Source organism: Neovison vison, chromosome 6 (assembly GCF_020171115.1).
Source record: "Neovison vison isolate M4711 chromosome 6, ASM_NN_V1, whole genome shotgun sequence".
Lineage (NCBI taxonomy): Eukaryota > Metazoa > Chordata > Mammalia > Carnivora > Mustelidae > Neogale > Neogale vison.
This window is the reverse complement of record NC_058096.1, coordinates 199,314,132-199,331,120: the sequence shown is the minus strand read 5'-3', so window position 1 is coordinate 199,331,120 and position 16,989 is coordinate 199,314,132. Positions and strand designations below refer to the sequence as shown.

Genomic DNA, 16,989 nt, shown 5'->3' with positions numbered 1-16,989 from the left:
ATAAACAAAGATAGTATCAGTTTAGTGAACCAATTGCAGCAGCGAGAAGGGGTGCCCCGAGGGGATTTTCTACAAACCAGGGGGAATCAGGTGGGAAAAATGACCCACATAGAAATGTGTGATCAAATTTTCCTGAGAGTGCTCAGGCCTTTGGAGAATTAGTAAAAGGTGGACACAGACAGGATGTGAATGAACAGCTTGCTCTCCAAGACCGTGGGTTGTAGCTTCCTGTGCCCACAGAGACTTTGGGGAAACCACCCTGTTGTAATGAAGAGTTTTGCATTCTCGGCTGCTGGAGACTGTGCCAGGAATGGCAATGAAAGAAGTCCCTGGTGGTGACCACATCCCAGGAGCTGAAACCACACTCTAATTTTGCACGAAATTGCTGGTTCTGACTCTACTTTGCTTATGATTTCTCATTTTGACGGTAAGGATTACATCTAGTTATGTGTAAAGTAACATCTTGAGAATAGACTGAGGAAAACCATTTAGCCCTCAGCCATTTGCACGAACCCACAACATGCCAGTACACTGGTGGGGATGTAGGCTCCAGGATCAAAGTCACTACAACCATGGTAGTCAGAGGTGGAGGGAACGTCCAAAGATGCACTGAAGAAGGACAAGGAGGATGGAAAGGAAGGAGGAGAAAGAAGGGAATGAGGAGTGAGTTTTCATTCAGACAAAAAAAAAAAAATTGGACTTACATTTATATGAATACCTAGACGAATCTTAGAATTAATAAAATGTTAAAATGGTGAGTCGTTATGACAAAGATGAGACTATCTACTGGCCTTATCGAGCCACCCACGCACCCTGCTACTGAGAATTGGCAACCAATAGCTTAAAAGTATTTAGTCTTTTCATCTACAGACTACCATTTGGGGGTGCCTGAGTGGCTCAGTTGGTTAAGTGTCTGACTCTTGGTTTTGTCCCAGGTCATGATTTCAGGGTTTTGGGGTCCCCGCTTTGGGCTCCATGCTGAATGTGGAGCCTGCTTAAGATTCTCATTCTCTCCCTTTCCCCCACCCTCTAAAAAAATAAATAAAATTTTACAAAGATTACTTTTTGGAGGAAACAAAACTAACCATTTTTTTAAAAAGATTTATTTATTTATTTTTAGAAAGAGAGCCAGGGAGATGGGCAGAGGGAGAGGGAGAATCTCAAGAAGACTCCCCCATTGAACACAGAGCCCAATGTGGGGCTCGATCCCACCACCCCGAGATCATGACCTGAGCCAAAATCAAGAGTTGGGCCTTGACCGACTGAGCCATATAGCTGCCCCCAAACTATTAACTGAAGAAAAAGTGGGCTGAATTTCCAGTAAGAATTTTAAAGTGGAATTTGACTTCTCCTATTTGGCCTCAAGATTCTCCTATCCTAGCAGTGAAATTCAATGCTTTTTTCCTGTCATAATTATGCCTTTACACACAGTACAGATTCAAGATACAGTGGTTGAACATGAATAAATGAATAAGTGTAGGACTAGAGAGTGTCTGAAAAAATAGATCTCAGAAATAGGAGTTCTGCAAAAGTTTTGATAGATCAAATCAAAGCATTTATTTCAACCTGCATCTTATTTTAGAGTTCGTATTTGGGCACAACAAGCAAAAATTCTAGAAAGAACTTTCCAGGAAGATAGCTGAGATTTGACATTGGGGCACATACTGTACACAGAGAAGGTGACATTTTAATGTAATTTATTTGAAATGCTTCCAGAAAAGTTTAAGGCCATTATACAAAAACATTCATTTCATCAAGACATTCACTTTCTTCCCCTAGGCCAGCACTTGACAGACTTCTTGTCTCAACACGTTGGCCAAAGTGGCCGATGGCTCCTGTAGACAATGATCCAGTCTTTCCCCTCCATCAGATATCGGTTCTCAGCTTATGTTTGCTTCTAGCAGTTCATTCACTTGCTAAATCAATAACAATTTGAGAAACAAAGCAATTTTAAATAAACTCATAATAGAAAAAAAATTCACCATGTTTAAAATCTATAAATACAGAAATATGTTTTACAGGGTAAAATTGACCACATTTTTTCATTTTTGAAAAATAAGTAATATTACCTTGTTTTTATATTGATACATCTTGTCACACAGCTTCTTCGAATGCACATGTTAGATGTACTATTATAATAAAATGATAACATAGCATTTACTGCTCTCTGTAAACTCGAAAGACACAGAAGATTAAAAAAATTTTTTTTGGCAATAATTTAGACTCATGACTACTAGTGCTGGTGTGGGAATAATTTTGCACAGGTCATCCTTAATATTTACACTCACAGGGAGCTTTTCTGTTTATTTGTTTAACTTTTATTTAAAGGTCGGCTGTCCACCCTGCACTGTAAATCAAGGCTAGACAAAGAGGTTACTAGTTTGGCTAACTGATCCTAATTAATCATCGAGTTAATTAAAATTGGCCTATGGAGAATGTGATTACGACTCTGATCACAGCACAGAGCCGGAGGTGGCAAAGTGGTGACCTAAAAGAAGAGCAGGAAAACCCAAGGCTCTGGCCTTTCCTGGAAGGGCACCGACCTTGTTTTCTCGTAATGCTTCCTGCCTAAGGTCATGATGAAGCACTTCTTCCAAACTCTTCTTCCACATGTTTCTGTAAACAGAGTCACTGACTCACCTGCGGTCTCTTCCTCAATGCTCCAAAATAGGAGTAGGCCTTGGCACATGAAACAAAATGATGGTGGGCCTCTTTATTATTCTGCCAGGTGTTCCTTCCCAGGCCTGTTGAGTTCTGCTCTGGTTTATGCCAGAAATGGCTCTCTAAGGCAAGCCAGCAACTAGGACAGACACCCCCTGGTGCAACTGCCTTTCAGTTCAAGATTCAGAGCTGGTGGCTGCCTTTGTGCTGGTCCTTTTAAGGTCAGACACTACCGCACGTCCTAATAGATTATTGCATCAAATTTGCACTAGGTGACACTGCAAGGTCAACACACAGTGCTTCTTCCTTTGCACCATTAAGTGTCCAGCATCCCCAGGGGATGTTTTCATGCTTTCTGGTTGGATAACATTGAACCAAGCTCATTGCAAGGATCGGTCTTTTCCCATTTTCCTGCACATACCATCATGACACACAAGTGACTTCCTCGTGCCCTGTTTGCCAGGCCCCGTAAATTCCATGCCTTCAGCTATCATGTCAAAGAGCCAGGAAAGCACTAGAGAAGCATGGGAGGGTGCTTTTTTAAGCAATCTACACGAAACAGTAGTTTAGAGATTCTTTTCTATTTTTAAAAATCCAGCAGGACAAGTGAAAGTAACTTGTTCAAGTACCTCTCCATCCATCCAGACACTTGTGAAATGCAACACAGGGTAAGAGCTGCCACAGACCCCAGCTTACAGACAGACTGGCAGTTACAGTACTAGGGACAAAGATACAGATACAAGAGATGAGGGGCAACATGGTCACCAAAGTATTAAAAAGTGCTTCTCCAAACCGTTCCGTGTGTGGAATGCAAATACTGTACAGGTAAGACACAGGGCTGCTTCCAGGAAGTACACGTGCCTCTGTCAGACGTTGCTTTCAATGTGCCTGCTGTTCCCACCGGAAGAGTCCGTCTGTTCCATGCGCTCACAGTCGAGGCTGACCTCGCTTGTGTCCATACTACAGTCTGACTCACTGTCCGATTGGTCCATCTGCTCAAGTTTTGGGTCTCCCTGGGGCTCTTGGCTCCCGGGGGCGGGGTTTAGGAACGGTCCCTCGGAGTCCAGCGCCCCAGCCTGCCCGGCAGTGCACAGAACGGTTTCTTTGGCCTGACGAATGCAGTTGAGCCACTGCTGCTTGTTGAAGGTGTCGTTGGCTTGTAGTGAGTGGGTCTGACTTTGGGAACCGTTTTTGAAACTTACTCTGAAGAAGTTTTTAACTAGAAATGAAAAATACATATAAAAAAGGTCAACAGACAGGTATTTCTCCTAGGCCAGAGGTAATCTATAGAGTGACACGAAACCCATGTACCTAGGGCAGACATCATTAATTGATTACAAAATGTGTCCCACTGGTCCGGGACATGGCGCAGCTCTACGCTACAGCCATCAAGCACCTGGATCTGACATCAGGGTAGCTCTCGGTTGCCCTGAGGCCAGCAAATTAAAATCTCCCGTGTATTAAAATCTCCCACGATCTGGTTAAAAACATAGACGCCCGGACCCTACCGTTAAGTGACTCGGATTCAATAGGTCTAAGGTGGGCCTGATAATCTGGACTTTCAACCACGGCCCCAGGTTAGAGCCTTCTCAAGTTCAAGAAGCTCTGTGTAATAGCAAACCATGCCCCCGACCCTCGAAGCGATAATAGTACTTGTATATATGGTACCTAAAGGACTGAGAAGATATGCAAAGACTCAGAGCCGTTATAAATTCAGCTTCACTTTAAAATAAAAATACATTTTCAAACAACACAAATAAAAATTAAAAATTTTTTTTCATTATCTCCACAGGAGCTACGTGTATTTAAAAAAATGGTAGCCCACCATTCGGGAGACATTTTGTTTAGTTTAGCGGACACAGAACAGGCTCTGTGAGCCACGTGCAACGCTTGGCTCACAGAAGCGCGTGTGTTCATCAGTCCCCTTGCACTATCCCTGGAGCCAACGGTTTGGGAACCACCACTTTGGATAAATTCAGGTTCCACTTTTTGCTCCTGGGCAAGTGCCTTAACTCTGTGTGTCTCAGTGTCCTTACTTGTAAAATGGGAGAAATGAAGAGGACCTATCTTATAAGGTTATTATGAGGGCTAAAGTTAGTGGTAATGCATGTGCTTCTACACCTCCTGACACATAGCCCGTACTCAGGGAATAGAAGCTGCCACCACCACCACCAGGGCGGAGGGACTGATGAGCAGGTCAGGGGCAGTACATGCTAATTACGTTGACAATACGATGCCCCTGTGAACCCAAGAGGCTCAAATGTCACTTTCTCAAGGAAGACTTTTCGGATCATTTCCTCTAAAGCAAACCCCCAACTGTTATCCCTACCTACCCCATACAGGGTTTTAGTTCTCTTATCGCTACCTGAATATTTATTCATCCTTTATCTCCTCTATCACAGTGTAAGCTCCATAAGGGCAAGGAATTTGACTGTTCAGTTTACCAGTGTATACTAGTGCCTTGAATGACACATGCAAGATACTCAGAAAACACTGCCATTGTAGCTTCTCTTGGTTAATTTGTTTAAGTCTCAAGTTAGAGAAACCCATTAGAGTAATTACACATGAATCCTCAACCCAGGTGACCATTCTTAATCCTTTTTAGGGATAATTCTCCTGGCTCAACAAGAGCCACCAGTAAGCAACTGGTATTGACATAGGGGCTGTCTGGTATTAAACATGCTTGCATCCCATGGAAGGAGACAGGGAGAGGGAATGCAAGGAGCACCTGTTATGTGCAGACGGGTTCACTTGCAGCATCTTAATCCTTATAACAACCTTATAAAGTAGGTACGAATACATGCCCATTTTACAGATGGCACACTGAGGCTTGCAGAAGCGGCACAAGGTTACACAAGCAGTGAGTAATGAGACAGCACTGGAATGTAGTGTGACTCCAAGGCCACAGGTAATTCTCTCTCCACCAGCCAGACACTCCCTCTGAAGCACCACAACCAAAGACATTCAACAGGTCAAAACCGACAGCCATCCGTACTTCTCTCGTTGTTGCTAAACGCCCCACGCAGGGAGCCGCCCAGCCTCACTTCTCCATCCTGCAGGTCTTCCAGGAGAAGGTCCTTTACAGGGATCGGCTGCCGGTACAACTGGTAGCAGAGCTGTTCATTGTGGGTGACAGCTCGAGTGATCACAAGCACTTCTTGGAACAGGAAAACGTGCAGTTTCTAGAAGAAAAGAATCCACAGGATTTCCCTAAGCAACAGTCTATTGAGTGGATTAGGGGACTTCTGTGGGTAAGAGGAGCCTGGGTACCAGCTTCACATTGTATTATCAACTTGCAGGCTCAGGTCTACCTCCAGAACAGAAGTCCGGCATCTTGGAGGTATTTCCAGATGCATCTAGTGCCTTTCCTGGAGGAGCGCCTCCCTGCGGCCCCCACAGAGAAGGCTTTTCTGCCTACAGACATCTGCGGCTGGGACTGCCGGCTGAAGGGACACCATGCAGAGTGCGTATTCGCAGCCTGTGTAGACACACAGAGCCTCCAGCCTCCGTAAGAAAAAAAAAGTGAGAAGGGGGGACAGAATAAAGGGAATAGTGAAGGAAAAAGAAGTGAGTACCTCCACCCGGGCTTTGGCTTATAGCACCCAATATAACCCTAAGAGATCATAATGAACTATATAGTCTATGAAGGATACGAATGGGGGGGTGCCTGGGTGGCTCAGTGGGTTCAAGCCTCTGCCTTCGGCTCAGGTCATGATCTCAGGGTCCTGGGATTGAGCCCCGCATCGGGCTCTCTGCTCAATGGGGAGCCTGCTTCCCACCTCTCTCTGCCTGCCTCTCTGCCTACTTGTGATCTCTGTCTGTCAAATAAATAAATAAAATCTTTTTTTTTTTTAAAAGGATACGAATGGTATTTCAAAGCCTAATATTAATCTTTGTTTCCCAAACCCATAAAAACACTTGTTCCTTAAGCCACAGAACTGAATATCAGCTCCATGCAGACACTCCAGCTCTGAACACTGCCCATTCCCGAGGGAGCCAGAGTGTGCTGTCAGAGCCACAAAGAAAGATGATCAAAGAACTGGTCCTTCTCGGTTATGTTCCTCGGAACCTCAGTTCTCTGAAGAGGTTGTGCTTAAAAGGCTGATGACTGATGTGTGTGTTGTGGGCGAAAAGAAATCTCCAAAATAAAGGCTTGTCTCAAACCACATCATGAAAGTAATTTCGCTGGGTGGAGCCCGCGTTAAGTTGGCCCCATTCCATTCCTAGTGCTAGACTCTTCTCACAGTTTGGAAATGTGGACGGACGGAAATGAAAAGTTCTACAACTTTTGCAGCTGGTTCTGGTTTTCTGGTGGAGATATTTGGGAATGTGAACCCAGGGATCTCAAAGAGGTGGAAACTCACATCAGAATCTTGATTTGGGGCAGGGGAAGCACATTCAGCATTATCAGACAATTTTACATTTGGGAGAAAAGAAACTGGTGGACCCCCGCCCCCCCGACACCCACTTTGACACACACACACAGACACAGACACATGTACCTATAGAAATTAAAGCTCAAGCAAATGTTGGATGGTGGAAATAAAACTGATAATTTTGTACTGCATGGGAGGAGACTGAAGAGTGAGAGTTTATCAAAAGTGCATTTAAACAGATTAAAGCAAAAAATAACCAAGTTAAGGGCTTTTTTTTTTTTTTTTTGAGGGCGGATATAGAAAGAATGTTAAGCCTTTTTTGGGGGATGGGGTGGGGAAGGATTGGATATTGTTGTATATATTAAACATTAGGTTTTTAAAATATTGTTTCTACTGTAATCAACCCTCTAGCCAAGGTAGGTAATTTGAACTCAGATTGTCTAGGAAACCTTTTAAAAACATCCCTTATTTATGAATGTTAACTGAGAATTTCCCTTCTTGTCTCAGCTCCTTTTGGCCATCAAACTAATGAGCTTTTCTTCTGACACAGGACTGTTCACAAAGACTTCCATCATTCTACTGAGAAAAACAATAAAACATACTTCCTATCCCAACTGCTATCTTTGTTTTTCAAAAATCTGTCTGCTGAAAAATGAACTACAGTTCCTCTCTAATGCCCGAGGCACATCTAACCAGGGAGTCTCAGTCCTTGACTGAGGGACAGAAAGAGAACAGGCCTCATCCCATCCAGTGATGTATCTTCCCAACCATTTCCCACAGGGCTTCTGAGAAAGAATGTTCAAGAAGCCAGAGTATCAGACATTAGAAGCCAGAGTATCAGACATTAGAAGTCCACTAGAGTTTTCTGAAAATCAGCAAGAAGCAGAATGCTGCTTTCTAGCAACCAGTAACTCTGTAGTCAAACTGAAACACTTCTTCAAGCAGTGGTCGTGATCAGTCTCAGTATCTCTGCTGGACCACCGGCTAGTTGGATCCCCAACAGCTCTCATAATGGGCACTATGACAGGCACTCAGTGATTTCAAGTAACATTTCCAAGCCTGCTCACAAATGCCACTCCAAAGTCCAGGTCAAAAGGTTGTCCCTTAAATCATCAAAGCTTTATCAAGAACTATTCAATCTAGTTTTGTCTTTCATTCCAAGAGTGGACTAGATACTGAAGACGAAATATGATAAAAGAAGAGATTCTCTTTTTCAATGGCTTTCCCAACATTGAATTTAAATATTTGTTATATATAATAAAATCTATACATTATATAAATATACATTTCTATGTATAATATGTTTAAATTATAAAATATCATAGACATCTTAGTATTAATTTCTACTGGCTACACATAAAAAGAACCTGGTGAATTAAGTGAATTTTGAGCTCTCATAAAATTTCAAATCCATCCTTTCTTTATACAAACATTTACTCATTCATTCACCTAACATTACTGAGTGCTTAGTACATCCCAGGTCCCCGTAATAGGTGCTGGGGATTAATAAGACGTGGTTTCTTTTTTTTTCTTTTTTTTTAAAGATTTTATTTATTTATTTGTCAGAGACAGAGGGAGAGAAAGTGAGTGAGCACAGGCAGACAAAGAGGCAGGCAAAGGCAGAGGGAGAAGCAGGCTCCCTGCTGAGCAAGGAGCCCAATGTGGGACTCGATCCCAGGACCCTGGGATCATGACCTGAGCCGAAGGCAGCTGCTTAACCAACTGAGCCACCCAGGCGTCCCTAAGACGTGGTTTCTATCCTAAAAGATCATACCTAATGGAAGATATTGACAGACATATGGTAGATAATTACAGCCCACTGTAGTAAGTATCCCAGGGAGATCCATCCAAGTTGCTATGATAGGAGAGGAGGAACAAGTTCAAAATCTACTCAGGAATAAAAGCCAGGAAGTTGGACAGAGTTAGCTATACAGCTAGTTTTAAAACAAAAACTGGTTTTAAAATGGCAGTCTGTGGATGGGTACCAATCCATTAAAAAAAAAAAAAAAGCAAAGAATTTCTCATAAAGCTAAGAGTTTCAACTTAAGGGCTGTTTTTCTGAGATTACATACTTTTAACATCTTGTTAAAACCATCCCTTGTTTTCTGATATCAAAGCTGGAGGAGATGTTGCTAATCGTTTTGTATTTGTTATTGAAGGTCATGCTCAAACAAAATACAATTGGTAACCCTCTGTTGGTCCCGAAATTCTTCCTGAATATATACTGGTTGTGAAATTATAAAATATATATATTATATATTTTGTGTAATATATATAAATATATATTAATTATAAGCTAGAAACACATAACATGTTATTTATATATGAATTATAATATATAAATATATATACACACACACAATGTATATAATTATATATATCCATATACATATGGGATCCTAAGATACGAAAGACACTTGAAAGCAATTTTTGTCTGAAGAATGTGACCTTGGGTAGGGAAGGCAGAGTAACAGGAGGCTGGGCATTAAATGGATTAAGTGCATGGGGAGGTAGAGGACCAGACCCCTGACGGAGAATAGCCACTCACCACCCCTCGATTGTTCTTCAGTTCTCCGTGACAACACAGCACTCTTGAGTTGTCGATTAGAGAGTCTTTCTGGCCTTCTTCCAAGTAAAGAAGCCGCTCTTTATAATAGCGGCACTCAGATTCCCCAGTCTTGGTGTTGATTTCTGCCACAATTCCCTGAATGATGTTTATCTATGGAAACAAAGAAGAAAGTATGGGGAAAGTAAGCAAACCGTCTACACCAATAAATCCCAGGGGCTCAACCGAGAAGGTCACCCAGACAGACCTGCATCTAACTCTCAGATTCCGTTATCTAACCTGCTGCCTTGGGAAAAGGCAAAAATAAACACATGCTTTGAATATATTGTGTCCATCTATCCATCTATACATGTACACACAAATATACACACACACATATATGTGTATACACATGCAGGTATTTGTATTATATAGAAAACTGATGTTGATGCATGATTTTATCCAAGAGGAAGAGATAGAAGGTATAGCTTCTGATGGGCAGGACTCCTAACTACTGAGTTCTATGTTGCACATTTCTTCAAACATGCTTACAATGTGGAAGATATAGGCATATAAAAACTGTAGCCAAGGAGAGAACACAAAGGAGAATGCAGTCGTCCCCAGAAGGGATCATCTTTGTGGGTCTGAACTCAGTTTCAAGGTTTCTCTACAGGTACTCACTCTAACCTACAAACAAGATGTACAAATTGGGTATAAAGAAATGGTTTGGGTACCCTTTTAGTGATAAAACATAAATGATTTTAAAAAGATGGAGAACTAGAAATGGAAAGAAAAGACACTAGCTGTAATGATGGGAGCTATTTATCTACATACATACACTCACACCCATGCCTGTAGCTCATGTGGAAACAGTAGGGGTGGAGGGATTTCAGGCCAAGGGTAGATATAGCGTTGTTACTGCAAAATGAAACAAAACAACGCGACAAGAGCACAGCACTCAGACACAATCAGTGGGCCTTTATTCTGATGTGTTATTCTATCACATAGATGATATATCTAAATGATGTAACATACTAAAAAACAAAGGAACAAGAAATTAGTTGAGTAAAAACTCAAGGACACCAACCAAAGGCAAAATGATGACCTCATCGGCAGGGTCCCCTGTCCTCCAAAAGTGAAAAGACCAGCTTTTCCTTTCTTCCCATCTTTCTTGTGGTAGCATTATTATTGTTTTTTAAAGATTTTATTTATTTGATAGAGAGAAGGAAGTAGGCTCCCGACTGAGCAGAGAGCCAACGTGGGACTCGATCCCAGGACCCTGAGATCATACCTGAGCCGAAAGCAGAGGCTTAACCCACTGAGCCACCCAGGTGCCCCGTGGTAGCATTATTTTTTTAGTTTTTATTTAAATTCCAGTTAGTGAACATAGAGTGTAAGAATTTCAGGTGTACAAATGATTCAATACTTCCATACAACTCCCAGTGCTCATCACAACAGGTGCCCTCCTTAATCCCCATCCCCTAGTTCACTCCTCCCCCCACCTCCCCTCTGGTAACCATCAGTTTGTTCTTATAGTATAGAGTCCGTTTCTTGGTTTGCCTATCTCTCTCTCATTCTCCCTCTTCCCCCCACCCTTTCTTGTTTGTTTTGTTTCTTAGATTTCACATATGAATGAAATCATATGGTATTTATCTTTCTATGACTGGTTTACCTAGCATAATATTCTCTAGCTCCATCCATGTCCTTGTGAATGGCAAAATTTCATTCTTTATGGCTGAGTAATATTCTATTACACACACATGTTCTTTATCCATTCATCAGTCGAAGGAGATTTGGGCTGTTTCCATAATTTGGCTATTGTAGATATTGCTCCTGTAAACACTGGGGTGCACGTATCCTTTCAAATTAGCATTTTTGTATTCTTTTGGTAAAGACCTAGTAGCATAATTGTTGGATCGTAGGGTAGTTCTATTTTTTGAGGACCTTCCATATTGTTTTCCACAGTGGCTGTACCAGTTTGCATTCCCACCAACAGTGCAAGAGGGTTCCTCTTTTTCCGCTTCCTCGCCAACACCTACTGTTTCTTGTGTTGTTGATTTTAGGCATTCTGACAGGAGTAGGATGGAATCTCATTGTTGTTTTGATTTGTATTTCCCAGATGATCAGTCATGTTGAGCAACTTTTCATGTGTCTGCTGGCCATCTGTATGTCCTCTTTGAAAAAATGTCTATTCATGTCTTCTGCCCATTTTTAAATTGGATTATTCATTTTCTGGACATTGAATTTTATAAGTTCTTCATATGTTTTTGATACTAACCCTTTTTCAGATATGCAATTTGCAACTACCTTCTCCCATTCTGTAGGTTGCCTTTCAGTTTTGTTGATTGCTTCGCTAACTGTACAGAAGCTCTTTATTTTGATGAAGTCCCAATAATTATTTTTTGCTTCTGCTTCCCTGGCCTCAGAAGACATATCTAGAAAGAAGTTGCTACAGTCATTGTCAAAGAGGTGACTGCCTGTGTTCTCCTCAAGGATTTTGATAATTTCGTATCTCACATTTAGGTCTTTCATCCATTTTCAATTTATTTTTGTGTATTGTGTAAGAAAGTGATCCAGTTTTATTCTTTGGTATGTTGCTGTCCAGTTTTCCCAACACCATTTGTTGAAGAGACTGTCTTTTTTCCATTGGACATTCTGTCCTGCTTTGTTGAAGGTTTATTGACCACAGAGTTTGGGTTCATTTCTGCAGTCTTGATCCCTACAGCTTCGTAGTATAACTGAAGTCTGGACTGTGATGCCTCTAGCTTTGCTTTTCTTTTTCAAGTTTGCTTTGGCTACTTGGGGGTCTTCTGTGGTTGCATACAAGTTTTGGGATTATTTATTCTAGCTCTGTGGAAAATGATGTTGGTATTTTGATAGGGATTGCATTAAATGTATAGACTGCTTTGGTAGTATAGACATTTTAATAATATTTATTCTTTCAATCCATTTCTTTGTGTCATCTTCAATTTTTTTCTTTAGTGTTTCATAATTTTCAGAATATGGGTCTTTTGCCTCTTTGGTTAGATTTCTTCCTAGGTATCTCATTGCTTTTGGTGCAATTGTAAATGGGATTGATGGGTTATTTCTCTTTCTGCTTCATTGTTGGTGTATAGAAATGCAACCAATTTCTATAAGTTGATTTTGTATCCTAAGAATTTACTGAATTCACTTATCAGTTCTAGCAATTTTTGGTGGAGTCTTTTGGGTTTTCTATGTAGAGTATTATGTCATCTGCAAATAGTGAAAGTTTGAGTTCTTCCTTGTTGATCTGAAAGCCTTTTATTTCTTTTTGTTGTCTGACTGCTATGGCTAGGACTTCCAGTACTCTGTTAATTAACAACGGACATCCCTGTCTTGTTCCTGACGGTAGAGGAAACACTCTGTTTCTCCCCACTGAGAATAACATTCACTGTGTGTTTTTCATATATGGCCTTTATGATTTTGAGGTATGCTCCCTCTAAACCTACTTTGTTTAGGGTTTTATCATGAATGGATATTGTACTTTGTTAAATGCTTTCTCTGCATCTATTGAAATGATCATATGGTTCTTATCCTTTTTATTAATGTGGTGCATCACCTTGATTGATTTGTGAATATGTTACCACCCTTGCATCTCGGGACTCATGGTGGTTATTGGCAGGAAAGAACTTAACAGATGAGTAAGGGTAATAAGGCCTCTTCTTGGTTACATTTACTTAATGGAAAAACAAACCAATCTCTGAAAAGCAAAGTTTTAAAAGAAGCCTTTACTCAGTGAGAACTTACCAGATCTTGTAATGTGTTAAACTGGCAATGAATTCTAAGATTAAGTGATTATTTTTCACATTCTAGTGAAAAGATACCTTCTGCCCAAAGCCAACTGGTTAAAAACTTCTACCCAGTTAGAACTCTGGCATTTCCATGTAAGTCTGACAGAAGATCTTACAGCTCTGCGCCGAAGCCTGGTGACTGTTCCCTATGAACAGATGCATAATCTATATACTTTTATAGCTATTATGGGTTTCAAAGCTCATTTATTCTTTTCTCTATTTCCCAAATTTGGGCTGTAGCACTACTTGGATAATAAATATATCTTTTTAAAAAATACAGGCTTTTTGTCCCATAAAATAATCTTTTTGGACTTTAATGTCAACATGACATTAAATATAAGTCCTATGAAATTAATCCAAGTTTTACTAACATAAAACAAATAATAAATAGAACACTTTGATATATAAACTTTCTCTTCATTTTTGTCCCCCTCTTGGTTTTTTAGACAAGCCTAATTATTTGCCTCTTTCAAAAAAACAAACAAAAAAGAAACTTCATAAAACATATTAATGCTATGACCCATCCTTCAAGTTAATTAAATCAATGCTTATTGAGCATCTGTTCAATGTCAAACTAGATGATGTCACTGAAAGAAATGAGAGAGGTCCCTGCCCTCAAGAAGCTTTAAAATATATGGGAAGTGTCTGACAATTTTTTTTAAATTTCTTTTCCAATTTATTTATTTTCAGAAAAACAGTATTCATTATTTTTTTTCACCACACCCAGTGCTCCATGCAAGCCGTGCCCTCTATAATACCCACCACCTGGTACCCCAACCTCCCACCCCCCCGCCACTTCAAACCCCTGATTGTTTTTCAGAGTCCATAGTCTCTCATGGTTCACCTCCCCTTCCAATTTACCCAAAAGCACATACCCTCCCCAATGTCCATAACCCTACCCCCTTCTCCCAACCCCCCTCCCCCCAGCAACCCACAGTTTGTTTCATGAGATTAAGAGTCACTTATGGTTTGTCTCCCTCCCTATCCCATCTTGTTTCATGGATTCTTCTCCTACCCACTTAAGCCCCCATGTTGCATCACCACTTCCTCATATCAGGGAGATCATATGATAGTTGTCTTTCTCCGCTTGACTTATTTCGCTAAGCATGATACGCTCTAGTTCCATCCATGTTGTCGCAAATGGCAAGATTTCGTTTCTTTTGATGGCTGCATAGTATTCCATTGTGTATATATACCACATCTTCTTTATCCATTCATCTGTTGATGGACATCTAGGTTCTTTCCATAGTTTGGCTATTGTGGACATTGCTGCTATAAACATTCAGGTGCACGTGCCCCTTTGGATCACTACGTTTGTATCTTTAGGGTAAATACCCAGTAGTGCAATTGCTGGGTCATAGGGTAGTTCTATTTTCAACATTTTGAGGAACCTCCATGCTGTTTTCCAGAGTGATTGCACCAGCTTGCATTCCCACCAAGAGTGTAGGAGGGTTCCCCTTTCTCCGCATCCTCGCCAGCATCTGTCATTTCCTGACTTGTTGATTTTAGCCATTCTGACTGGTGTGAGGTGATATCTCATTGTGGTTTTGATTTGTATTTCCCTGATGCCGAGTGATATGGAGCACTTTTTCATGTGTCTGTTGGCCATCTGGATGTCTTCTTTGCAGAAACGTCTGTTCATGTCCTCTGCCCATTTCTTGATTGGATTATTCTTTGGGTGTTGAGTTTGTTAAGTTCTTTATAGATTTTGGACACTGACAAATTCTTTTATGTCTACCTTAATCTTTTACCTTACTACCTTTTTAATATATAGTGGAATCTATACTTTTTCCTTGCTTTTAGAGGTCTTAGCATTAATTGCTGTGGCTTTTCTTAGAGTTTACTCAGTTTACCTGGAATTAACTGGGTCTTGAGACAATTTTCTGAGTTTCCTGCAAGTATCCAGGAGACCAGAAAAATGATGTACTATAGGCAAAAATATGTGTTCCCTTCCTAATTTAGCACAGGGACCAAACAGCTGGCATATCACATGAAGATTAATAAACTCAAACCCCACAGTGGTTCTTTAGGCATCTATGACTACTGTCTGATGCTACTTCTTTCTTTAGTGTTTGAAAAAATAGAAAGACTGAACAATAGGAACAATCAGCGTTATTCCACATTCTTTGTGGACATTGTAATAGCACCTATGGGTCTGCTTTCATTTATTAAAAATATTGTTTTGTTGTTATATCTACCTCTACACTGTAAGCATTTACTCTCTGTACTTTTTTTTTAAGATTTATGTATTTGAGATAGAAAGTGTGTGGTGTGTGTGTGTGCAAGCGTGTGCAAGTGGGGGGAAGGGCAAGGGAGAGAATCTCAAGCAGATTCCCCGCTGAGCACAGAGCCCGATCAGGGCTTGATCCCAAGACCCATGAGATCGGGGTCTGAGCCGAAACCAAGATTCAGATGTTCAATTGACTGAACCACCCAGGTACCCCCGACATTGGTTCTTGAGAGGACTTTATTGTGCAGAATCTCAGGGAGGAATAAAGGTGTACATAGCAGATTGGCAGTAGCAAACAGTCATGGTGGTTGTGCATTTAAGTTCAATTTCAATTTATTGTTGCATCAGGGTTCAAACTGAAGGGAAAGGACCAGTAAAGCAAGATGATGACAAATATCTGATAACAGAGCAGGGGGTAAGCCCACACATGCCATAATCATCATCCTCAAAGTGGAATCTGGAAGCTCTGTCTGGTTCCTTATGCGGTAATGTCGTCTATCCGTGGGCTTGTGACACAAACCGAGAATAGCAGCCAGCACGGCAGGAACAGCAGGACTGTTCTTCTCATTGATTCCAGTGATTTTTTTTTTTTTTTTTAAGGAGTTAGGGAACAGTGGCAGGCAGAGGGAAGAGATGGTCTGCCAGATCACTTGTTGGCTGAAACAATCCTTAGAATTTAAAATGTTAAACAACCAGACCTCTGGAACATCTAAATATCTGAATTTCTATTTAAAAATTTCTATCAACTCTCCAAAACACTGTTAAGAAATTCTAATAAAGATGTGCTAGTTAATGCACTGCAGTAAAAGCAAGACCTTTTTTAAAGATCTAATTATAGGACTGGACACTTGGTGTAGAAACAATTTACTTAGGTTCTCTGATTTTTTTTCCCTTTTCATAAGTGGAAAACCTATTCAGGGAACATGTAATTCAAGCTACATCGGTACTATGGGTTTTACGTTTAATCAAGCATTCACAATGTACCCAAGAGTATGGGGCTAAAGATTTCTGCCCATCTAGGTTAATGCCCAGAGGAGTTTGAAAAGAAGGGGGGAAAAAACCCCAACATTGTTGTGCCTCTATTGTGTAAATGGGCACTTAGAGGACCTGCTTTGCAGACATTTTCTTTTTTTTTTTGCAGACATTTTCAAACGCAGGTCTGCCACGCTTCACACACAAATCTGCCTGAATGAGTAGGTGCAGATTCAACTTTCAAAAGTGATGTCCCATCTTATGCACTAGGGAAACCCGTACATCCTTTCACATGGCAAACAACCACCTTCTTATCTGTTTTTAAATCCAAACTTCAGCTCACTGGGTGATTTTAGAAACAGAGCATTATTCTTTCATGCTACATATTAAAAA

At 40.8% G+C, this 16,989-nt stretch overlaps 1 protein-coding gene across 7 annotated transcripts in view; it reads right to left on the bottom strand.

Moving 5' to 3' along the window:
- Nucleotides 1–1,680: 1,680 nt before the first annotated feature.
- Nucleotides 1,681–16,989, bottom strand: part of ARHGEF3 (Rho guanine nucleotide exchange factor 3) — a 316,269-nt gene continuing 300,960 nt past the window's right edge. For all 7 annotated transcript variants that reach the window (XM_044253328.1, XM_044253331.1, XM_044253327.1 and 4 more), the window contains 3 exons: nucleotides 9,586–9,756; nucleotides 5,657–5,843; nucleotides 1,681–3,880 (listed from right to left, as the gene is read on the bottom strand). In XM_044253328.1, coding sequence (XP_044109263.1) covers nucleotides 3,528–3,880; nucleotides 5,657–5,843; nucleotides 9,586–9,756 — 711 coding nt within the window. In that variant the 3' untranslated portion in view covers nucleotides 1,681–3,527. The remainder of the gene's footprint in view (nucleotides 3,881–5,656; nucleotides 5,844–9,585; nucleotides 9,757–16,989) is intronic.